General features: G+C 46.7%; 2 protein-coding genes across 2 annotated transcripts in view; both read left to right on the forward strand.

The window, feature by feature from the left end:
* The first annotated feature begins 375 nt into the window (after nucleotides 1-375).
* Nucleotides 376-25,492, forward strand: part of LOC147460853 (DEAD-box ATP-dependent RNA helicase 52B-like) — an 87,402-nt gene continuing 62,285 nt past the window's right edge. Inside the window, exons 1-2 of the mRNA XM_086508541.1 lie at nucleotides 376-1,477; nucleotides 1,569-1,652. Of these exons, the coding sequence (XP_086364667.1) occupies nucleotides 587-1,477; nucleotides 1,569-1,652 (975 nt within the window). The 5' untranslated portion in view covers nucleotides 376-586. The remainder of the gene's footprint in view (nucleotides 1,478-1,568; nucleotides 1,653-25,492) is intronic.
* Nucleotides 22,152-23,727, forward strand: LOC147460854 (uncharacterized). Its single transcript, XM_086509646.1, has one exon. It carries the CDS (start codon nucleotides 22,942-22,944, stop codon nucleotides 23,725-23,727), a length of 786 nt encoding a protein of 261 aa, XP_086365772.1. The 5' UTR covers nucleotides 22,152-22,941.

Raw genomic sequence — 25,492 nt, forward strand, 5'->3', positions numbered from 1 at the left:
GGCGAAATTTGATTGGTTGGAGTTGAGGTACTCTTCCGCCGGGCCCTCCATTTTTCTTCCGACCCCCCTCCCCTCGGAAGAGTTGATGGCCTCTCTCAGCCCCCTTCACTTTTCCACTTTTCCTCCTCCACATTGTTCACACTAGGCGGTGGCACATTTAGGAAGGCTTGTTTTTTCCGCCGGTTAAGTCTGAACCCAGCCTAATTACACCAGGTAGTGGAGGATGGAAGTAGTGGAGGATGGAGGGGATAACTTATAACTGTAACCCGTGTGGGCAAATACCCTTACCCTTTAGTTTAACATTCTTTGTAAGTTTGTAGTCGGAACAATGTTCTGCCTCGACCTTGCTAAAAGTATGATTTATACTGACATCTTATTATTCGCTAAGTGAGATTTAAGGGACTCTATGAAGCGGGAGCGTGGAGCAGCTGCCGTAGTACGCTTACAAGCAGGATTTAGGGTTTCAAGGTCGCAGAAGTAGCGTTACGTCCACAGACAAATCGAGTTTAACTTCGCCGTTACCAGCAGCATCAGCAGTCTCGCCAAGATCTGGTTTGGGAAGACACGGGAGGATCTTTTCCGAAGCATGCAATCATCGTGGGCTGATAGCTTGGCAGCTGATCATGTAGCTGCCAACAACACAAGCGCCCACACAAACTCAAACATTCCCCTTAACAGCAACAACAACAGCAACAACAGTGAGTCTCGCGTGCCCCCACGCTCTTCCTACGTGCCCCCCCACCTCAGGAGGCAGCAGGGGGGCATTCCCCAGGCCTCAGCTCCAGAATTTGTTCCTCAGGCACAGCAGCCTGCTCCTCCAAGCTTGGTAGGATCTACTGGTCCTCGCACAGGTGGCGGAGCATGGGGTGGCGGTGGAGCAAGAGGGAACTATGCTGCTGGCACGTATCCTACTCCAGTGGTAAACTATGCCAATACAACTGCGAACTATGCCAATACAACCGCCAACTATGCTAATACTCCTGTGCGCCCCCTACCCACAGGTGCAGGTGCGGGGAGCAGCTGGGGCAATAAACCGAGCTGGGGAACCCATAGAGATAGAGAAGTAAACCCTTTTGCAAATGATGATTCCACTGATGAAAAGCTCTTTGAGCAAGAAAATACAGGCATCAACTTTGATGCGTATGAGGACATTCCTGTTGAAACCAGTGGGGAGAATGTGCCTCCACCAGTCAATACATTCGCAGGTATAGACCTTGGACCCGCTGTAAATGAGAACATCAAGAGGTGCAAATATGTGAAACCTACGCCTGTGCAGAGGCATGCCATTCCTATATCAATGGCAGGCAGGGATCTAATGGCATGTGCACAAACAGGTTCAGGAAAAACAGCAGCCTTTTGCTTCCCCATTATAGCAGGCATCTTAAATGGCCCCCCTGTTACCAGGCCCCCTCGAGGTAGTAGAACAGCTTTTCCCCTTGCGCTCATACTCTCGCCAACTCGGGAATTGTCAATGCAGGTATGCCATGTTTTGTGGTACGCTTTTATGAGTTTTGATCAGCACTATTACTGAGCAACCACTTTCTTTTGCTCCAATGGTTTAAGAACAGATCCATGAAGAAGCTAAAAAATTTGCTTTCAGAACTGGCTTGAGAGTAGTAGTGGCATACGGTGGCGCGCCGATCAATCAACAGGTATTTAATCTTCATTTGTAGACTTTCTTGCATCGTTTACTTGTGTCCATGGGGGGATTACTAGTTCAATAAGCAAACAGTGCAGGATGTAATGATTGCTTGCAAATAGTTTTGAAGTTCACTGTTGTTTACTATTGTGCATATCGAGGAGTCGCCTTCTTTTTAAGAAGTGTACAGGGCATTCTTTTTTGTTTTATAAGCTATAGAGCTGCTACATAGTATACGATGTGTCTTCAATTCCAAGTAAGTGGATGTGGAAACTCGCTCATTATGTTATGGGCTCACAATCAAGTATGTAGGTGTAAAGTGTCTGTCAGGGTATGTGATCTTTTTATGTGAATATTGCTATCAGTTAATCCCTTAGAGAGTCTTTGCTCATATTGGCATCAAGTTCAGGAGGTAATAAAATCCAATCTTTGGTTGTAAGTCTGATAATATAAAAAATTTGTGGAAAGTCTTATTTCTTTGGTTTGACATAGTATATAAAATAGCAATACTGTTTTATTGGTGGAAATGTCAGAACGTGTATAATGACTAGCTGAGCTTTGAGTCAAAGCTTGCAGCATTTGCAGTGTTTGACAGCTAATGTATATGAATGTTGGGTATTTAGCTTTTTTGAGCATTTTTATAGTTTATGTCCATTGAAGACCTTTGCAAAATGCTTTTCATTACTGTTCCAGTTAGCGAATCTCTAGATCAGTGCCGCAGATGTTTTACTTGGAAATTGTCTTGATGTTTTGCATAGTTAGTTTTCGTGACATCACAGGAACATTGACTGTCAAGGCCTGTTTCAAATATTCAAGAGGTTATGGACCATGTTGCGGTCGGCCACAATTTGATAAAAGGAAACTAACCTTAATTTGGTACAAGTTTCAAGATGGAAGCTGAGGCGACTTTCGAGCCAAAATGCTTTTTCAGTTTGATTTAGTAGTTTTTTGAATTTTGTTTGAGAACTTGTTTGGTGATCATGTTTGGAATTTGTTTAAAAAGGATGATATCTGTTTTAAACTTGTCTTGGTGCCGATTTGAATTGTTTGACTCTGGTTTTAATGCTTGGTGATTTACTCTTGGTGCATTCCTCCAAGCGATGCATGGTGTGGTTTGGGGAGCGTTTGGTTTTATTGGTCCCTTGAGCTTATGGCTCGGACCTTTTTAGGTTATTTGTGGGGGGAGTGACGAGGTAGCCGTTGAGTAGCTTCATATCGCCGACCGTCTGTCTCGTGGGAGTGCTCAACGACGTTGTTCGTTGTGTCTTGTAACATGCATATGTGAGCATTTGTGTTGCATTGTGATGTGCCAACCAGTGAATATTGTAACAAACTGCTGATGTGCCAAAGCCTAAAGAATGGAGTCAACGTACAGAAGTGGTCGAGGGGCCTAAACCCTAATTTTTGCCAGAAATCCTAACTGTTGAAACCCTAATGTTGGAAACCCTAACCCTAAAACTTGCAAACCCTAATTTTGGAAACCCTAACCCTAAAACTGCAGAAACCCTAACCGTAACCCTAAGGCAGCTGACAGATTTCCGCGTTTTGCGCTGGTTGATGACGTGGAAGGTTGTACGGATTTTCGTAAATTGCGTTGGCAGCTTTTTGGCTTTGCTTTTGAACCAGAAGCTTTTGAGTTTTAAAGGCTTTTTACTATAACTGCTTTTCAGGCCAAGGGCCTTTAAATATGAGGCTAGGGCTCATTCTCTGGCATGCTTCAGTACGAAGGTGTAGAGTCTCGAGTACCGGCTTGTACTGTGTTGATGCAATATAAAGAAATACCGAAAGGGGCGCTAAGGTTTGGGGCCAATACTCTCTGGGGTGGAATTCCGCCACTCCGTGCGCGTGTCGTCTCTCTCTCTCTCCATTTCAGTTCAGTTGTTATTTGAAGTGCTTAAAGTTGTTCAGTCTGTTCTTTTCTATTGGCACATGGTGCCCGCCTTGTGACAATGGTATCAAAGCATAAGGCGTGTGCTTTTCTGAAAGCATACCGGTCCCACAAAAGAGCAGATAGAGCTTTATTTGAGGATATCTTCGCCCTCCAACCCGGACTTACTAGCCACTCCCACCCTTACTTCATCGCGCATTGGGTGCGCTCTCGTCTTTACCGTAGTGTCTTACAGGGCATAAGCCAATTAAGAACCCAATACTTGGAATTCATGGATTCAGCAGAATATTTGCAGTTTCTGCTCAACGAGCTTCACGACATTCTTTCATGGCATCCTCAGCAGAATCTTCCAATGCTGCAAGGTTTTCAACAATTTTTGACTACATGTTGCCCCCTCTGATGCCCCAGGTGGTACCTCCTCCTCCGGCACCAGAAAGTACGAGAGCTTCCAACCGGCAACCTTCTCAGCCGTCTGTCCCGATCGGGGGAGTCTTCAAGAATATGGTGCAGCCATCTGACCCTGATCCAGTGCAACCGCCTTTGTCACAGCCATTCCCCCCACCTCCACCACCACCGCCGCCACCAGGCTACAATGGTTGGAGCCCATATGGATACCCTTATTATCCATACCCGGGATATGCGCCAAACCAACCCAAAGATTTCAAAGATGGTGGCACGACAGTCAAATTTTTCACTTTTTCCGGGGTGAAAGATCGCAAGAAAGCATCGCAGTTCCTACAACAATTCGACAACATCTATGCTTTAGGGAACTATACAGAAGAATCCAAGATTTCTCGAGCAGCGGGATTTCTTAACGATATTCTATGCAATGGTGGAGTTCAATCGCGACACAACCGCATGCTCCAAGGACCTGGCAAGCTTTCAAGACAGTTTTTGCACGTAGTTACATGACTTCTATGTTTGAAGTGCGGATTTTGGGAGAATGGGGCAACTTGAAAATGCTTGCCAGTTGCCATTGAAACCATGGACGAATATAACCAAAGGTTTCTCAATGTGTGCCTTCCGGTGTCCTTTAGATCTGTTCCCTTGGAGGCCCAATGCGAGCGATACACCATTGGACTACCATCACCATTGCAGGAATATTGTCTATCCAAGCAAGTCTCTACCATGCAAGAACTTATGGACCATGCCGCGGCCGGCTACAAACTGATGAAGGGAAAGCTAGAGTTTACCACAGAAGAATCTCCGGCCACTAACCACAACTCTCGGCAACAACGAACAAATTCTCGAGAGTCTCGTGAAAATCAACCGCAAAGACTTCGTTTGACGCCTCAACAACGAGACACCTTACTACAAGAAGGCCGATGCTTTAGATGTTTTCAAACAGGGCATAATCATTCTAATTGTCCCAAACGCACTGATAGACCAGAGGAGCCGACGCCCGCACCAACGGTCGACAGAACCCCAACGCCACCTCCTGCTAAGAGAGCTAGACCCGCTATTGGACTAGTTCCTGATATTTATGGCATATGCCTTGAGAGTACGAACGAATTGTGTCGAGCATATGGCAAAGTCAATGGTTTCAAAGCCCTTATTTTCTTTGACCCCGGAGCTACAAAGACTTTTATCCATCCAGAATTCTTAAAGCAGATGCACTTTGATTATGATGCAGAGGGTGGAGAAATTGAAGGTGAGCTAGCCACAGGGAAAACTCAGAAAGTAGTACCGCTCATTGGTGCTCTTCCAGTGACTATTTAAGATTATCATGGAAAAGCTGATTTCCACATTATGAAGTTGGACAATTGTGATGTTCTATTAGGCATGCCTTGGCATGACAAGAATGATGCGACTCTCCAAGTCCGGAACCGAACCATCACTGTGATGCAGAAGAGCAAGCAAGTCGTCCTCAAAGTTCGGTTGTCCGAACAAAATCCTGAATGAACTCTCTAGTTGTTTTATAGTTAGATACTTTTGAACTTTGTTTACGAAAGTATTGTTTGAAACTTTGTTTGAAATGGATGGTATTTGTTTTGAACCTGTTTTGGTGCCGATTTGAATTGTTTGACTCTGGTTTAATACTGGTTTCAATGATTGGTGATTTTACTCCCGGGTGGAGAAGTGAGATATACTGTTTTGGTATTGTTTGAACCTCGGAACGACGCAGGCCGATTCCTGGGGAGCGTTTCGTTGATTTGGTTGTATGCTTGTAAAATAATTGTTGTTGTGACTCCTGGCCCGGACTTGGATGGTTATGCGGGAGGAGTATTAAGAAGTCTGAGCAGTGGTTACTCTCAGCACCGTCTGGGGGGCGTTTGGTTGTAAAAGGCCTCTATATCTCCTGGCCCATACCTTTTTAGGTTATGCGGGAGGAGTGATGAGGGAGTCGTTGAATATCTCTTGGCCCAGACCTTGTTAGGTTATGCGGGAGGAGTGTTCATCGGGCAGCTTTATGTTTCTATGTCTTGTAACATGCATATGTGAGCATTTGTGTTGCATTGTGATGTGCCAACCACTGAATATTCCTAATTGGATGAGATTGCCTGGGTATGTAATTTTAGTGCATCAAGACACCCGTGGAAGATCAGTACGGTCTGGATGTGATGGCTAATTTTACTACGCCGGAATATCAAGAGTTCCGATTTGGAGAAAGGAGAAGCTAACTCCTTGATCAAAACAACCGAAAGGAGAAGCTAACTCCTTGATCAAAAGAGCAGAAAGGAGAAGCTAACTCCTTAATAAAAAGAGCAAACTGATTGTCCCTCGGAATGTCCCTCGGAATGACCCTCGGAAATTTTTTTGAACTAACTTGAGTTATTTTGTAGGTATGTTGTATTCGCGGACGATTACTCTCTTTCAAGAAGGAGAAATGTAACAAACTGCTGATTTGTCAAAGCCTAAAGAATGGAGTCAACGTACAGAAGTGGCCGAGGGGCCTAAACCCTAATTTTTGTAAGAAACCCTAACTATTGAAACCCTAATGCTGGAAACCCTAACCCTAAAACTTGCAAACCCTAATTTTGGAAACCCTAATCCTAAAACTGTAGAACCCTAACCCTAACCCTATGGCAGTAGACAGATTTTCGCGTTTTGCGTTGGCTAATGACGTGGCAGGTTGTACGCATTTCCGTAAATTGCGCTGGCAGCTTTTTGGCTTTGCTTTTGAACTAGAAGCTTTTGAGTTTTAAAGGCTTTTTACTATAACTGCTTTTCAAGCCAAGGGCCTTTAAATATGAGGCTAGGGCTCATTCTCTGGCATGCTTAAGTACGAAGGTGCAGAGTCTCGAGTACCGGCTTGTACTGTGTTGATGCAATATAAAGAAACACCGAAAGGGGCGCCAAGGTTTGGGGCCAATACTCTCTGGGGTGGAATTCCGCCACTCCGTGTTGCGTGTCGTCTCTCTCTCTCTCTCTCTCCATTTCAATTCAGTTGTTATTTGAAGTGCTTAAAGTTGTTCAGTCTGTTCTTTTCTATTGGCACGTGGAGCCCGCCTTGTGACAAATATTCCTAATTAGGTGAGATTGCTTGGGTATGCAAAATTAGTGCATCGAGACACCCGTTAGAGATCGGCGCAATTTGGGTGTGATGGCTAATTTTGCTACACCAGAATATCAAGAGCTCCGATCTGGAATGAGAATATACTCCTTACTGGATGAGATTTTTTGGAAAGTCAACGATCCAAGATATAAAGAGCTCCGATTTGGAATGAGAAAATTGATTGTCTATGAGGATGTCCCTCGGAATGACCCTCCGAATTTGAGTTAACCTGAGTTGTTTTGCAAATATCCGGTAATCATGGACGATTACTCTTTTGTCAAGAAGTTGGAAATGTCACAAACTGTTGACGTGTCAAGCCACTGAAGAATGGAGCCAACTTGTAGATCTCGGCTGAGGGGCCTAAACCCTAAGAGTAGAAGTAGAAGAAGAAGTAACAGCAACAGAAGAAGTTTTACCAACTTTGCCGCTGAGTGGCCTATTTTTAAAGAAGAGTTTCCACCAACTCGGACGATGTCCCACGTGACACAGGACAATAAATAAAGCCAGACGCATACACACAAACACCCTTGCCTAAAAACTGATGACGTGGTAGCTGTATGGATTACCTGCAATTTGCGTTGACCGATGACGTGGCAGCTGTACGGATTTTCGCAAATCGAACTGATGGCTTTTGGCTGTAGCTTTTGGATGAGAAGCTTTTGGGTTCAATGCTTTTCATGTAAGGTGCTTTTAGAAGCCAAGGGCTTTTAAATATGACCCATGGGCTCGCTGCAGTTTACCTGCGAGAGACATAGAGCATAGCCATGGGAGTTGTACCTTGTTGAAGCAATATAAAGAATATCAAAAGGGGCGCCAGGGTTTGGGGCTAATGCTCTCTTGGGGTGGAACTCCGTCGCCCCCTCGTCTCATATGTCGTGCATCTCTTTTAGTTTAGTGTTATTTGAAGTGCTTAAAAGTTGTTCAATTTGTTCTTTTTCGTTGGCACGTGGTGCCTAACCCGTTACATGCAAATAATCAAAACTGTACTCACAAGAAGAATTTGACGATACTCTTGAGCTTGAGCATAAGGTCAATAAATTGGTGAAGACTAAAGAGACTTCTTGGAAGAAGTGACGATCAACAGACTATCCCGACTATTTTTTCGAAAGTACTATTGAAGAAGCAAGCAAACCTAAGAAGCATGTTCACTTTGAGGATGATGCCAGCTCATCGTTGTCATCATCTGACAATTTAGAGAGTTCCTCTTCCTTTGACTCCAGTGAAGAGGACAAGAAGCATCGGAAGCGGAGAAAGTCTCAGAAGAACAAGAAAAGCAAGAAAAGAAGATCCCATAAAAAGTCTAGAAAGCACTGCAAGCATTCTGACAGTTCTGTTTGACAAGCCGATGTATGGGAAGAAGCGAAGACATACGCCATCTGAATCAATTTGACCAACTTGAGAAATAAGGCAAGAAGGCCAAGGATTTCGAGGAGGGTGGGCAAGCACTCAAGTTTGACATCTTTTCAAGGCATAAGGACACCCATTAAGCCCTTGCATTCATACAGCGGTTTGGCATCGTCTTTTCGAGAAGCTGTTTCATCGAACACTTTATAGTACGAAGAGTGGTGTCTTATCAGTAGGGTAATGCCTAGACATGGTGGAAGCACCGACAAACTTGTGGAAATTCACAAAGGCCTATGGGGCATGCCAAGGAAGGAGTTGGAATGCACGTTGGCACTTACGTATTTTTCGGACAAGCCAATGTCCACCGCAACTGGATACAATTCTAGCAAAATGAAGGGCAAGTAGCAAAAGAGGAAACCCACAAGCCCGAAGTTATCAGAAGCGTAGGGTGCAAAATACTATAAGGCGGGCAAGTGTTTAATGTTATGGTTGTGAAGAGCAAGGACAGAGTTGTGCAAAGTGCCTAATAGAGCACCAAAGAGGCAGGTTGAGGACAAATTAGAGAGTTCGAAAGTGGCAGATGAGCAAGCAGAGAAAGGGAAGACAAAAGGAGGACTGGTTCCTGTAATATTTTAGCTACGGCTACAAATAATATGAAAATGATTTTTGTGCACACAGAATGAATTTATGAACTTATACATTTGGTAGTAATTAATTATCAAAAAATAGTACGGGTAAAGTTTTCTAGTGTAACTTGGGAATTTATCTGTGTCCGAATAGTATGATAAGCAGAGCATTAGGGGGTGTAACAAACTTGGACACCCCAAGTCAAGATTCTACCGCGACACAGCAGAGATTCACTTCAAAACAGTTCACAATTCACAATTCACACTTGATTCGACACGGCCCGACGGAGTACCGTGCCTAGAGATAGCTCCAAAGACTAGCGCCCCCCTTTCGGTATTTCTTTTTGTATTAATCTGTGTTCAAAGTACAAAAGAGTGGGAGGGTTCTCACTCTCAGACTTTGCGTTCAGATGCTCTGAGAAGTGAGGCCCTGCCCACTTATTTATTGGTTAGAAGGGATGTTCAAAAGGAGAGTCCCAAAAGCAGTAAGCTTAAAAGCTTTCAAAAATAAAGCAACTGGCCCAATAGTTGCCCCAAAAACATCTCAGCATAGATTTCAACCAGCGCAAAAACAGGAATTCCGTATTGTTGTCCGTACGCATGTCACGTCAGCATGTTAGCGGATTTTGTGGCGCAAATTCATGGATTTTCGTACGGATGCCACGTCAGTAGTAGCTAGCGCAAATCCGGGGGTTTCCATACTGTGTGCTACGTGCGTGTGAGTCTCATCCATGTCTGTGTGTATCCGGGGTAGTGCCACGTCACCCATTTGTGACATACCCCCCTCTTGAAAGCATTGTAATCGCCCTCGTTTACGTCTGCAAAACAGATAGAGGCCATAAACAGTATAGCAGACAGTGACTATTAGTATCAACGCACTAAGAACAACACATCTAGCACATGTACCAATCGATAGTCACATCACAGGACATCACATGACAAATCACATTCAAATATCATTCCAAATCTCAAACCATGAATAATCGGTGGACACTCCAAGTCGAGATTCTACCGTGACACCACAAGAATTCACTTTAAAACAGTTCACAGTTGACAATTGATTCGACACTGGCCCGACGGAGTTCCGTGCCTAGAGATATTGGCCCCTAAGACTGGCGCCCCTTTCGGTATTTCTTTTTGTATTAATCTGCAACTCAAAGTACAAGGGAGTGGTCGGGACTCACTCTGAGACTCTGCGTCCAGATGCTTTGAGAAGTGAGAGCCCAAGCCACTATTATATAGGTTTACAAGGGATGCTGAAAGCAAAGCCCCAGAAGCTGTGAATAAAAAGCCTTGTAAAAATAAAGCAGTGAAATAAAAGCTCTCTCTCTCTCTCTCTCTCTCTCTCTCTCTCTCTCTCTCTCTATCTTCCTCTTGCGTAGAATAAAGCAGTAGCCAAGAATCTGCCGTACACTGCTTTTCCGTACGCAAGTTGACACGTCAACATATCCGTACAGTTCCCATGAACTGCGCCGCAATATCCGGAAATGTCCGTACGTTGCCTGTCACATGAGCATTTCAGAAATCTGCAATAGTCAGCCGGGCAGGTGTTTGTGTACCATGGGTAGCCACGTCACCAGTTTGTGACATACCCCTTTCTTGAAAGCATTGTAGTCGCCCTCGATTACGCCTGCAAAACAGACAGAAGCCATAAACTGTCTTAGCAGACACTGACTGTTAGTACCGACGCACTAGGAACACACATCTGGCACATGTACCAAATCGATAGTCATATCACACGACATCACATGACAAATACATTCAACATTCATTCGGATCTCAAACTATGATTTATCGGCAATGCTATTAGCAATCGCATCTAGATCCACTTAGGAGGATGTCATAGATGGCCGATTGACTAATCTCTATTGCAACCATGTCTATCGAGATCATTCATACCAAAATGCTGCATTCATTTCGTCTATCAGTTCCTGCACTTAAACAAGTCAAGAACAAATCAGTATCATATCATCAGGAATTCCAGTTCATAAAGTCATTACAACAAAATACTGTCAGCTCTCAGTATCCCTGAAGCTCAAAGAGACATCAGTGACTCTAGTATCAAAAACCGAGGCATCTATTGACAAAGGAGTGGAGTAACTCCCCTCTTGTGCATACCTGCTGCACCAGATATGCGGCAAAGCTGAATTCAGGATTCCATTTGGAATAGACTATGCTAAACCAAAAGCTTCAAGGTAAAGATTCACAATCCGAGGAGGATCTGCTAGGTCCTCCTCCATCCACTTCGTATCCAATGCAGGATAGTACTTGAATTAACCAAGAACCGCCTTATCACTTTACCCTTAATCTTTATGTCTTTATGTGCCAATATCTGTTCGAGAACAAGGATCTCGTTTTCTTCTACTTCGGGTTGCTCATGAGGCTCCCCATCTTTGGGCACATCGCCTTTAAAAGGCTTCAAGAGACTCACATGAAAAGCATTGTGAATCCTTCAAGCGTCGGGAAGCTTTAGTCGGAAGGAGACATCAGTTATCTTTTCGGAGATCTGGAAAGGTCTGTAGTATCACATACTAAGCTTTGGAAAAAGCCTCTCCTTTTCCTTTTTCTTTCTCAGGTGTGCCTTCTCAAAACGTAAGAGCACCCAATCGTTCTCCTTCAATTTCAAATCGCGAGTGACGATGGCGATCTGCTGCCTTTTTTTTGTTTTTTCCGAGAAAAAGATCCTTCTATTAGTTAATGAAAACTTCCCATAGGGCTACAACCACCTCTGCAGGAGAGGGCTACAACAAGAATGATGGGGAGACTCTCCCAATGAAAAAATAACATATATACAATGAGGCTAAATCAAGAGATGGGAGGAGGGAAGAGCCACACAGGTGGACAATAGTGCCATCTGAGCCCCCCCTGGACTATGGTGTAGAAAGGCCGAGGGCGCCAGAGTCGAAGGAGAGCCTCGCGGCGCTCCCGCATGCGGTCGGAGCTGCCCTGTAGTCCCTCAAGCTGTCCTTTGAAATTATGGATCAACTCTAGTCAAAAGTCACGAACAGTCTCTGCTGGTGGCACAAGACGAGCCTCAAAGATGCGGAAACAGCGGGCCCGCCAGATGAACCAAAGTGTCAGGCCACTGATGAGCTCCCAACACTCCTCTCTCACTGCACCACTCCTGTGGAGTAAGCTCTGTAGCATGTTGGAGTGTAGGACGTCCCCCCTGCATCACTATCATCCTGCTGGTGGAAGATAGCTCAAACTGAAGTGCCGGGCCTGTGAGGGTGGACCAAGCAGCTGCCCCCCAAGTGTACTGTTGAGCCGTGGAGAGAGCAGGCATCAGCCGAAGAACTCGTAGCCACACCTGCTGGGCTGAGGGACAGTCCCAAAGACAGTGACGCTCACTCTCCACCAAATGGTCACAAGTTGCACATGTGGCCGAGAGACCACTATGCACTAGCCAGCTCCTTGCTCCCTATTGCTGTGGCTCTATGTGCGACCAACCACTGAAACAAGGTGACTCGCCTCGGTTGTCTAGAGTCCCACAACCTCTCCCAAAAGTCTGCTAAGAACTCGACTGTGAGACCCTCCTCCTGCCAATGACGTGCTGCAGCGGGGAGGGCCTCTCTCTGTGCTGCTAGTATCTGACGTCCCAGTCGAACAGTGTACTGAAAGAAAGGGACTCCTGGGTGGTCTGTAGAAGAGAAGGGGTCCCTCCATAGCCACTCACCAGGATCCCACTGTACTCGTGCTAGCGGACAACACTCCCAAGCCCATAGTCTCCAGTGTCCTGTCTCAAGAACTGCTGGGTCAGGGTCTATGACGTAGGTCCTCCCACAGATGCCCACTACTCGGATCCTCTGGAAACAGCACTCTGCTACCTGCAGGGCCTCTACTGCAACTCACTGTAATCGTCCCCCACCCTGAAGCTCGAAGAACAAGGCTGAGATAGACTCTGAGAAGGCCGTGACTGAAATGAGAACCTCCAGTCGTGTGAAGGCTCCCATCCACCGGGGTGCTACTGGCTCAAGAGGCGTGAGCCACTCAGCTGGAACTGACTCTGTGATGTCTTGACACATGCTCTGCACCCCTCTCATGCCTTGTAGCTGGAAACCTGCACCTCCTCTGACAAACTTGTGAACTCTAGCCAGTCACCTAGAGAGCGCGTTGGACCTGCTGCCATGGGATCCCAAGAAACATGAGGCCGACTACCAACCAAGTGGCCTCTCTGAGTGCTAACCATGGGGTTCCAGACGAGGGGTTGCCGTACGCGCTCCTCCGTGCACGTCGGCTGTCTCTGCTCCAGGCCACGCCGTAAGAGCTCCCAAGATCGAAGCAAACTCACAGTGAAGCGGTCCTCCAGTCTCCTGCTCAAACCAACTCGGCGCAACTCTGTAAAGATCCATCTGGTCGAAGGTTGCCAAGGGCCCCCTGATTGAGGCACCGCACCCTGGCACGAAGCCTCTGCAGCAAGAACTTCTTCCAGGGCTCCTCTCCTGGAAGAAGTTCTCTGACTACAAACTTCCCAAGAAGGGCTCTGCTCTGCTGTGCTGGATCAATGATCCCAAGCCCTCCCTGAGAACAAGGAAGTGTGATGACCGACCAAGCCACCTTGGCTCGGGCAATCTGAGTGTCACGACCTGACCAAAGGAAGTTCCTGATCAACCTCTCTACCTGGCTCATACAAGAACTCGAGAAGATCTAGCAAGAAGTGATGTACCACATAGTCGCCAACAACACCTGGTTGGCAACTACTACTCTACCAGCCAACGAAAGTCATGCTGAGCTCCAATGTAACAGCTTTCTCCTGATGGACAGGAGAAGAGGGGCAAGAGGACAACCCTGTTTGACCGAGCGTGTGAGCGTGAAGCGCTCACCTCTACCTCCTGCCAAAAGCACCTGACTGTGAGCCTGTCTGTACAAAGCTGACACCCCTCTGATCCAAGCATCTGAGAAGCCCATCCTGCGTAGAGTGCCCTCTAGAAAGTCCCAGTCAACTCTGTCGTACGCCTTCTCAAAATCGAGAAGAAGAATCACAAGGTCCTCCCCACGGAGCGGTGCCAGGGCAGAAGCCTCTTAGAAAGTGAAGATGTTGTCAAGGATACTGCGTTCCTTGACAAAACCTGTCTGAGTCCCATGTATAAGGCTCTCCAAAAGTGGCTGAATCCTCAAGCTCAGAGCCTTGGCAAGAATTTTGTAGGTTGAGTTGAGGATGGTGATGGGGCGCCACTGTAGAATCTCATCCAAGGAGCCACCCTCCTTTGGAATGAGGTAAATCAAGCCCTCACTCATGCTATCAGGTATCACTCCTGTGTGCAAAATGTACTGAAAGGCACTACAAAGATCTGGGCCAAGCAGGTCCCAATACTCCAAGAAAAAGCTGGGAGTCAACCCATCCTCACCTGGACAGCCACCACGAGGGAGGGCCCTAAGAGCCGTGTGCAGCTCCTCAAGCTGAAGTGGCATCTCTAGCCTCTGGCGCATCTCCTCTGTCACAAGACAAGGCATCTATGCCCAAACTTGCTCCCTGCATGCATCCTACCGCTCTGACTGGGGCTCAGCCGACAGTAACTCACGGTAAAAGTCAGTAGCAACTGCACGCATATCCTCAGGCTCACAAGCAACTGACCCATCGGGTCTCCTCAACTGATTGACCTTGGCATGCGAGCGCCGAGGTCCCACTGTCTCAACAAAAGCACCTGTCACTCTGTCACCCACCTGAGTCCACTGAGATACCTGTCGGTGAAAGGCAAACTCATGACGCCTCTCCTCTGTGCTAGCAAGCTCCTGTCGAGCCTGCTGTAACTGCTCCTCCAACCATGGACTGTCTGGATGCTGCTCCTGCATCCTCTGTAGTGAAGCAATGCCTCGTCTGAGACGCTGCTCCTCCTCTCTCGCTGCAGCTCGACGAGCTAGAGACTCCTGGAGAAAAAAGTGGCTAAGCTGAGCTAGGCCTAAGGCCACTCTGTCTGCAGGTGGAACCTGGCTGTCCATGCCCTCTGTCCAGAGAGCCTCTACCCTCTCTCTGAGTGCTGAGTCTAACAAGACCCGCTCTGGGATGCGAAGCATCGTGCTCCCACTCCTCTGCCTGTCTGCCAATGTGAGGATCACTGGTGCATGGTCCGAGAAGGATGTCCCTGCCAAGATGCCCACTGATCCCCCCAAGTCACTGAAGTGGTCACTAGTGTAGAAGCAATCTATCCGCGATAGAGTCACTCCTCCCACTCTGCGGTCCGATCTAGAGAAGGCAAGACTGGCTGGAGGCCTTACAAAGCTAGAGTGATGCCATGTATCCGAAACCCTCAAAGTCATACACAACCTCTCCCAAGCTGCTAACTCGACTCCATGCACAGTTGCATGGCTGCCTCCAATCCTGCCAGAAGGGTCCTCCAACATGTTGAAGTCCCTTCCTACACACCAATGGTCGGCCTGCGACAAAGACTCAACAATCTGTGACCAAAACTTTGCACGAGCACTCGCCACATTGGGCGCATAGATGTTCAGGAAGCCCACAAGGCCACCTTGAACCTGCATAGTAATCCACTGAGCCTTGCCTGGCACAATAATCCCTCTGCCCACAATGGCCTGCTGCAATGAATCCGCAATAGTCATACATACCCCACCTTGGATGCCTCCATGTCCAAAAGCAGCTGACCAAAAGGTATCATATCGTCCACGGAAAATCTGACCACATCGTCGAATGCGGCTCTCAACAGATGGTGCTCCTGAAGCATAAGGAGATCAATCTCTCCTCCCACAAGGCAACGCTGAAGCTCTGACGCAATCGGCCCCGCTGTCGCTGAAACTCGGGCTTACCTAGTCCTTGCACGTTCCATGAGACGATCCTCATGGGGAGCGAGAGAGAACAGATGCTGCCGCAGCAGCAAGACGGGCTATCTTCGAGGCTTGCTTGGATGGGGAGTAATCTGCATCCGAGCGTCTTCTAGATAGGCGAGACTGCAGTGACTGCCTAGCCCAAGCCCAAGCTGAGCGAGCCGTGCGTAAAGCAACCTCCTCTGTCCAAGAGTCCTCATGAATGTATACATAGCAAGGCAAACACTGCGTATCAGCAAAGAAGTACACCACAATGTGCCTACATCCTGCTGAGTCTGGGGGTGTCACCGCAAACTTGGCCAATGGCCACAAAGTCTGCAACAAATTTGTAACTCCAAGTTCTCCCATGTGATGAGAGAACTCGAGAACCTGTGTATGCAACCATCCCAACACTGAGTCCAGGGACCACTCTGTCTCGGCCCTACCACAGAGGGGGAAGGAGAAACCAAATGCTGAGTCCAAGGCCTCTGTCCCCCTAGCGGCGAGGAACAAAGCATGGACCTTGAAGCAGGCTGCCTCGTGGTCTGCTGCAGAATCGTCGAGAAAGCGAGTGAACCCGTAGTTGAAGAAGTCCCAACGGCGTCGAGGTCAATGCTCGTCAGACCACGGGGGATAGCTGCAAGGGAAGATGTCTGAATCTGCAGAGGGGGCTGCAAGAAGGGCTGACCCTCTCTCGCTAGGCGACTCGAGGCAAAGGCACTGGCAAGAGATCTCCTAGCCGCCGGAGAGGGACCGGTCTCCTGAGTCGACTGTGGAACTGGAGCAGGAGTGGGGGGGAGAAGGAGCTGGGGGGAGCGGAGGAGAAGAGGAGCGGGGTGGGGCGACAGAGGTAGAGGGGCGAGGTGGAGAGGCGACGGGAGCAGAGGGCGGGGGGAGATGAGGAGGAGGAGGGGAATTGTGAAGGGGGAGCGGCTGTCGAGGGTGAAGCGAGGTGGAGGCTGGCGTAGGGGACGACTCCTGCTCAAGAGGACCAAAGCGGTTCCCCGTGGGAACCCACTGCTGCTGAGTAGGCACCTGAGGGCCACTCTGAGTGCCAGTGGCCCCTGGCGTCGACAGCCACAGGCCTGCTGCCACCCCTGAGCCTAAGGCTCGGAGGGTGGCTCTGCATCTGTGCGCTGTGCCGCTGGCTGTGGCTGCGGCCCAGCCTTGGCAGGCTGGGGCTGAGGTTGAGGTGCAGGTCGTGGTCTCCTCCGTGGACAGGCCTTCGCAAGATGGCCCATCTGTCGGCAAATGAAGCACTGGTTCGGGAGGCCCGAGTACTCCACACTGTCTAAACCAACCCCCACTCACCCGAGGCAGAAGGATGACCTTCGGGAGCGTGTGAGTATCTCTGACCAAAACTCAAACTGAGGGGATGCCAGCCGCCTTGGTAGCTACTGATGCTGCCGTACGAGGTGTCTCCAAGACAGTGGTGATCTGCTGCCTTTTTTGTCTCTCTTGAGATTTCTGCAAAGCCTCGCAGACCTTGGCAAAAGCCGTGTCCAAGTCATGCGTGTACTCATCAACTTCAAAAATCTTATCTTTCGTGCTTAGGAAGGGTGGAACCTTCGTAGCACCTTCAATAATCCCAAATGCAACCTTCCCCGTCAAAGGGTGTATTGTGTTGTTATAGGCAAATTCCACCAAAGGTAAATACTTTTCCCATTGAGTCTTCTGATCGAAGATGTAAGACTTCATTAAATCTAGTACCATTGAGTTGGCAATCTCAGATTGCCCGTTAGTCTGCAGGTGGAAAGATGACGAGAACTGCAACCGTGTGCCAATGTTCTCCCAAATTGCCTTCCAAAACAAACTCGTGAATCTGGGGTCCCTGTCGGAGACAATCGTCTCAGGCTTGCCATGTAATGTGAGGATCTGGGCCACAAACAGTCTCGCTAAGTGATCCGGCTTGATTGTTTTCTTCACTGGAATGAAATGAGCTTGCTTGCTAAATCTGTCAATAACAGTCCAGATACCATCATGACCACTCTGTGTTATCGAGAGAGAAAAAATTGAAATCCATTGCAATACTTTCCCAAGGGTGGGTGGGTATGGGCAAAGGCTGTAACAATCCCTGTGCTTTATGCCTGTCAAACTTGACCTTCTGGCATACCAAGCAACTGCGCACAAACTCGTCCACATCCTTCTTGAGTCTCGACCAAAAGAAGTATCTCCCTACCCCTTTCAATGTGGTAGCAATGCCGTGGTGACCGGTCAAAGGTGGACAGTGCCATTCGGTCATAACCTTTTCCCTCAACGACTGTGTAACGCACAACATGGTTTTCGTAATCAAGTAGCCATCCCGAATGGAATATCCCGCTACTATCTCCCCATTCCGTATCCGAGTGAAAATATCTGCAAAATCTGTATCTGTGGCATATTGATTGACCATATCCTCGAAGCTCCTATGATTTATCGTGGAAATAGCCAGAACCAATGGCTTTAGAGACCACCGAATTCTTCTGTTCATGCACATGGACAATCTGGAAGTGAAACTGTGACAAGATGTTTGCCCACCACATTTGCTTTTCCGATAGCTGCTTCTGTGACAAGAAGTAGCGTAAACTCTGATGGTCTATGAAGACAATAAAATCCGCTCCTAGTAGGTAATGTCGCCATTGAGTAAGAGCATGGATAACCGCCAAAAGCTCTCTCTCATAAATCTGTGCTGTCAATTCCGGCCTTGAGAACAATCGGCTCTCATAGGCAATGACATGGCCTTCTTGCATTAAGACCGCACCCAGACTACGACCATAAGCATCACAATATACTTCAAATGACTTCTGCAAATCCGGCAAAGTCAAAACTGGTCTTGTAGTCAAATTTTCTTTCAATGTCTGAAAGGCAGTCACCCCTGTGGGTCCCCACGAGAAAGGGACTCCTTTCTGTGTCAAAACGTGCAAAGGGGAAGCAATCTCTGCAAACTTTCTAACGAACCGCCTGCAGTACGAACACAAGCCCAAAAAGCTTATAACTTCATGGACATTCTTCAAATCGGGCCAATCATGGATAGTCTCTATCTTGGCTGGGTCCATCTGCAGTCCTGTTGTCCAGACAATGTGTCCCAAAAAGTGTATCTTGGGTAGGAAAAATTCACTTTTCTTCGCAATTATCTCTCACAATAATCGTCCAAAGAATCTCCTTGGGTCATACGAAGATGAGTCTAAGTAGTTCATATATCTTGTTCGTACTCCTGAGTCAGCTAAGAAGAAATAAAAAGCCTTTCAACCATTTAATCGGAGCTTCCTTTCTCAGTAGAGGAGTGAACCGCCATGTTCGAGCATCACGGAACCCAAAACAGGATTCAAATCGACTGTCCACCTTCTTTAAATTCTTTGACCTTCTTCTTTTATCTTTGAGGAAGTCATATTGGTTGGCTTAAAAAAAGATGTTCTTCTTTGCATAAAAATGTGATCGTCGGAGTCCGAAGTATCTGAGGATGAGTCCTCGCTAGAAGTGTCAGAAACTGGGCGAAATCTAGGCTTCTTTGCCTTTTTCTTGCCCTTTCTGAAGCTTTGCTTTGTGCTTTGCTTGTCCATGTCTTTCTGCAAGTACAGGTTCTGCTTTTTCTACACTCGTTTGTCTTTTCGGCTTTACTCCCTTCCTGAGAGTAAAAGCAATGGCCACACGCCATCCCCCGTAAATCGTATCAATTGGGTAATTCTTCAGGTGTATTACTAATCAATCTGTTCACACATATGCCAATCTGCAGGTGACGCTTGTACTCCTTTTCTGGCAAACTTGTCCGAAAAAAATTTGCCCAAATCTTCATTCTTTTCTTCAGTTCCCGCATCGGATCTTCAACATCTCTTTGGCTTCCCACTGACAAGTGTCATCTCTGTTAGATTCTTCACCAAAACCTATGTGTAATCTGGGATTTTTAATGGCTTTATGCCCTGTAAGACAAAGCGATGAACATGGGAGCTCGCCCAATGTGCGATGTAAAAAGGGTGGGAGTGGTCCGGTGTCGGGACACGAAGAGGCTATTAAGTCCGGTGTTGGGACACGAAGATTTTTTCCCACAAGCTGTGCGCGTTCTAAAAAGGATCGGATCCTCCGTTAAAGAAGAATCTTTCTATGCAATGATACCACTGTAATAGACTTGGACACTCCAAGGCGAGATTCTACCGCGACACCACAAGAATTCACTACAAAACAATTCACAGTTCACAATTGAGCTCGCCCAATGTGCGATGTAATAAGTCCGGTGTCGGGACACGAAGAGGCTATTAAGTCCGGTGTTGGGACACGAAGATTTTTTCCCACAAGCTGTGCGCGTTCTAAAAAGGATCGGATCCTCCGTTAAAGAAGAATCTTTCTATGCAATGATACCACTGTAATAGACTTGGACACTCCAAGGCGAGATTCTACCGCGACACCACAAGAATTCACTACAAAACAATTCACAGTTCACAATTGATGCGACACTAGCCCGACGGAGTTCCGTGCCCAGAGATATTGCCCCCAAAGACTGGCGTCCCTTTCGGTATTTCTTTTTGTATTAATCTGCACTCAAAGTACAAGGGAGTGGTCGGGACTCACTCTTAGACTCTGCGTCCAGATGCTCTGAGAAGTGAGAGCCCAAGCCACTATTATATAGGTTTACAAGGGATGCTAAAAGCACAGCCCCAAAAGCTGTGAATAAAAAGCCTTGAAAAAATAAAGCAGTTAAATAAAAGCTCTCTCTCTCTCTCTCTCTCTCTCTCTCTCTCTCTCTCTCTCTCTCTCTCTCTCTCTCTCTCTTCCTCTTGCCTAGAATAAAGCAGTAGCCAAAAATCTGTCGTACATTGCTGCCACGTCAATATATCCGTACAGTTCCCATGAACTGCGCCGCAAAATCCGGAAATGTCCGTACGCTACCTGCCACGCCAATAGTTCAGAAATCTGCAGCAGCCAGCCAGGCTGGTGTTTGTGTACCATGGATAGCCACATCACCAATTTGTGACACATCTAGATCCAGTCGGGACCTCATAGATGCCCGATTAACTAATCCATATTGCAATCATGTCTATAGAGATTTCTGAGACTGAAATGCTGCAGTCATTTTGTCTATCAATTCTTGCACTCAAACAAGTCAAGTACAAATCAATCAGTATCATTTTCGGGAATTCCAGGTCATAAAGTCATACAGTAGAATACTGTCAGCTCAGGAGTATCCGTGAAACCCAAAGGGACATCAATGACTCTATATCAAAATATCGGGGCAATCTGTCGACCAAGGAGCCGATTGACTCCCCTCTTGTGCAAACCCGTTGCACTAGATTTCGCCCATGCTGAAATCGGGATTCTATCGGACTAGACTATGCTAAACTTAATGTTTCAAGGTAAAAGTTCACAATATGAGGAGTATCTGCTAGGTCCTCCTCCATCCACTTCACATCCAATGCGGGATAGTTTAACCAAGAACCGCCTCATCACTTTATCTTTATTCTTTCTATCTTTATGTGTCAGTATCTGTTCTGGAATGAGTATCTCCTAGCTTTCCTCCACGTCGGGTTGCTCATCTGGCTCTCCATCATCGGGCACATCGCCTTTAAAAGGCTTCAAGAGCCTCACATGAAAAGCATTGTGAATTCTCCAAGTATCAGGCAGCTTCAGTCTAAAGGAGACATCATTTATCTTTTCTTTTATCTGGAAAGGTCCATAGTATCTCATGCGAAGCTTTGGAAAAAGCCGCTCCTTTCCTTTCCGTTTTCGTAGGCGTGCCTTCTTAAAATGTAAGAGCACCCAATCGTTCTCCTTTAATATCAAATCGTGACCATGTCGATATGCTGCCTTCTTATGTCTATCTTGAGATTTCTCTAAAGCCTCCCGGACCAAGTCCAAGTCCCTCGAGAATTGGTCGGCTTTAAAAATCTTATCTTTGGTGCTTAGGAAGGGTGGAACCTTCGTAGCACCTACAATAATCTCGAATGGCGCCTTCCCCGTCGAAGAGTGGAACGTGTTATTGTAGGCAAATTCCACCAAGGGCAAAAACTTTTCTGATTGAGTCTTCTGATAAAAAACATAAGACTTCAATAAATCAAGTACAACTGAATTTGCAATCTCAGATTGCCCATTTGTCTGCGGGTGGAAAGATGACGAGAACTGCAACCGTGTGCCAATGTTCTCCCAAATAGCCTTCCAAAACAAACTCGTAAACCGGGGATCTCTGTCAGAAACAATTGTGTTAGGCATGCCATGTAATCTGAATATTTGGGCAATGAACAGTTTCGCTAAATGATCCGGCTTGAATGTCTTCTTCACTGGAATGAAATGAGCTTGCTTGCTAAATCTGTCAATAATAGTCCAGATACCATCGTGCCCACTGTGTCTTCGGGAGATCAAAAATGATTCATAGCAATACTTTCCCAGGGGCGGGTGAGAATGGGTAAAGGCTGTAACAATCCCTGTGCTTTATGCCTGTCAAACTTGACCTTCTGGCATACCAAGCAACTACGTACAAAGTCGTCCACATCCTTCTCGAGTCTCGGCCAAAAAAAGTAACGCTCCACACCTTTTGTCACGTGATGCATCCAACCCTATGTGTCCGTGGACAAGCTACCTCGTGACATGGGTTCAGTTTAGTTAGATTAGGAAGTGTTCTGGCACTTTTGTGAGTCTGTTCGTAGTCCAGACACTTAGATTAGATGCATATCCTCTTGTTGCACATAGCATGACCATCAGATTCCATCAGAACCCATCAAGAGCATTTGTACAGTGCATAGACCTATTTTCCCTATTTCTGACATTTTTCACTTATTATTTTTAAGTGACTTTTGTTGGAAAGTAGGTAGGGCAATTTTGCTAAGTTGTATAAATAGAAACCTAGCGCTAGCACTTTCTGGCAGAAGAGGCAGCAGGAGCACCTTGCTCAACAGGCAACTTCTAAGCAAGACCGACCCCCGCGACAACTCTGACGTTTTTGCACCAGATCAGCCTTGGCGTTTTTGCATTGCAGAGCAGCTTCGGCATTAGCAGGCACAACAAAACCACTTCACAACAGCAGATTACCCTAGCGTTAGTAGATTTCCCCCGGCAGCAGAATTCAGCCGGGTGTAGCACCTGCCGCTGCCTCACTGCACCAGGCCCGCTGTCTCACTGCTGCATGTAGCCACTGCCGCATGTTTCCCCACCTATGCAATAAGCGCACATTAATCAAAGGGTATCCAGAAGCGGTCGAACAGTGAGCTCATCGCCTTCTAAATCAATGCCGAAGGACACGCCCCCCAAGGATTCAAGGGACACGACGATCACATGTACTACACATGACATTTGGCGACTGCTACTCTCTATCCAAGAACAGGTACGACAACAAAATGAGGTTATTTCACGCCAAAATGAAGACCTCAAGAACCTGACACTACGCAACCAAGAGTTGGATCATACCATTGCACTGCAAGCTCTGAAGCTTCAACAACAAGAAGACACCCTGAAAACATTGCAAACTCAAGTGCTGGAACAAGGCAGTCACATAACACAGGTCACCAATAATGTAACCGATGCACCGGAGGGGTCTCCTCCATCTTGGGCACAAATAGTGAAACAAGAGAGGACAATGGGACACAAGACAGGAGAGATGTATACGTATGAGAGTATGTATACGCATGAGGATTCTACCGAATACAAGGAAAGGGAGAAAAGATTTCAAAACATTGTGATACGAGGCATGCCAGAACCTGAGGGGGAAACAGTCATGTCATTGAACGTAGACGTTGCCACCCTGTTAGCAGAAAAGCTTGATATGCAAGATGCAGGGGTATATGGGGCACATAGAGTGGGTCAGAAGAAGACTGATGCTCATAGGGCAGTTGTATGCACAATGTTGGATGCTCGCAAAAGGGCCATAATTTTGGAAACTGCACGCTTCTACTTGAAAGGCACTCAGTACTATGTAAGTGAAGATAGAACACCGACACAACAGGCAGCAAGAAGGAAAGCATATGAGGAACGTCTCAAGGAGAAAAAACTAGCATCACCGCCTAAAAATGCATAGGGGCACGCGACCCATTGGATCACGACCATACAGGTAACAAGTTGGAATTGTAGAGGTTTCCCATGGCATAAGGGAGAAGGGTTGGTGGATATTCTACCACAAGCTGACATACTCTTCCTATTGGAAACATGGGAACAAAACACATGCAGGCTGCCGGACATTAGTGGATATATCAAGCATTCCGTATGGTGGAATGGTACCAAAATGCGAGGACAAGGAGGTGTAGCTGTAATGTATAAGGAAGAGCTTCAAAAGATGGTTGAGGTATGCAAGATCGATGACCACAAGCGCTATATATGGGTTAAGGTTTGCTCATCAAAAGGTTTGATCTTTGTTGTAGGATGCTATATCCCGCATCGAGAGTCACCTTTTTATGACACAAACCAGCTAACCAAAAATGACCCCTTTGCTGACCTATGTACAGACATTGCAATATATGCACAAGAGGGAGCAGTTGTCCTTCTTGGGGATTTGAATGCCCGGATTGGAAACACACAGGTACAATTGACAGACCATTCAATGCATCCTGTGGATAAGAATGGGGAACTTATACTTGGTTCTGTGTGGGATAGATGTTCAAGTGATAACATCATGAATGCACAGGGGTCGGCCATGATAAGTATGATGAACTCAATGTAGCTTGTAGCCATGAATGGTGCGGATAAGTTCGTACACTCTGGATCATACACTTGCTACACGGCAAATCATGGCAGGAGTACAAATGATTATGCCTTGGTGAGATACGATGCATTGGAATTGGTCCATAGTTTTGAAGTGGGTAGCAGGCTACCAACCTCCGACCATACCCCAATTCATATATGCCAACACATGCCCAGTATGCCTATTGTCAACACAATGAATACACCAAATTGGTCATACAAAATGCAACTCACGAAGAAAGAGGACTATGCTAGTCTCTTAGATAGCTTACTGTTTAACCGGAACATGCCTTGTGACATTGAAGAGACGTGGAAGATCTTCCGACATGCAATGGAGGAAGCGGCAAAAATTACTATGGGCAAGTATCAAAATGGTAAACAGACCAGGAAGGGTTTACCTCATAATCCTTGGTTTGATGTAGAATGCAAGGAGGCCAAACGCAAGATGAGAGGCTTAGCACAACACTCAACTGAATGGGAATGGGCTTCTAGAGAATACAATACACTCAAGAGGAAAAAGAGACGCATGTATGAACTCTCAAAAGAACAACAAGACCTCAGCAGGTTCAAGAAAGAGCCAAAGAAGGCTTGGTGTAACATGAAGGGGAAGAAAGGGGATGTGATGGGAGATTTCAGCCTAAATGAAATGTATGCTTATGTACAAACTTTGTATGCCCCGTCGGGGACTCAAGAGGCGATATACACAGGGGCTCATTCCGAACATCCAAAGCCCATTACCTTCCAGGCAGTCATTAAAGGCCTCAAAAGCCTGGTGAATGGGAAAGCAGCTGACACATTACATCTTACCTCTGAAATGCTGAAATGGTCAGGTATTGAGGCTAACAAATGGATACACCATATGATGAATCAAGCAATCAACCAATACTTACCCCAAGATTGGCAAGAAAACTGGGTGAAAGCGCTCTTTAAAGGAGGTGACCGCAATTTGCTCACTAATTATCGCACCATCATGGTGAGCTCATGTATGGCAAAACTATTTGGAAGCATTATTGAGAAAGATCTTAGCACATGGGCTGAAAATAACGGGAAACGTGCCATTGGACAAGCAGGATTTAGAGCCCGCCACAACACGATAGACCACCTTA

Source organism: Adiantum capillus-veneris, chromosome 3 (genome assembly GCF_014529385.1).
Source record: "Adiantum capillus-veneris isolate H3 chromosome 3, ASM1452938v2, whole genome shotgun sequence".
NCBI classification, from domain to species: domain Eukaryota; kingdom Viridiplantae; phylum Streptophyta; class Polypodiopsida; order Polypodiales; family Pteridaceae; genus Adiantum; species Adiantum capillus-veneris.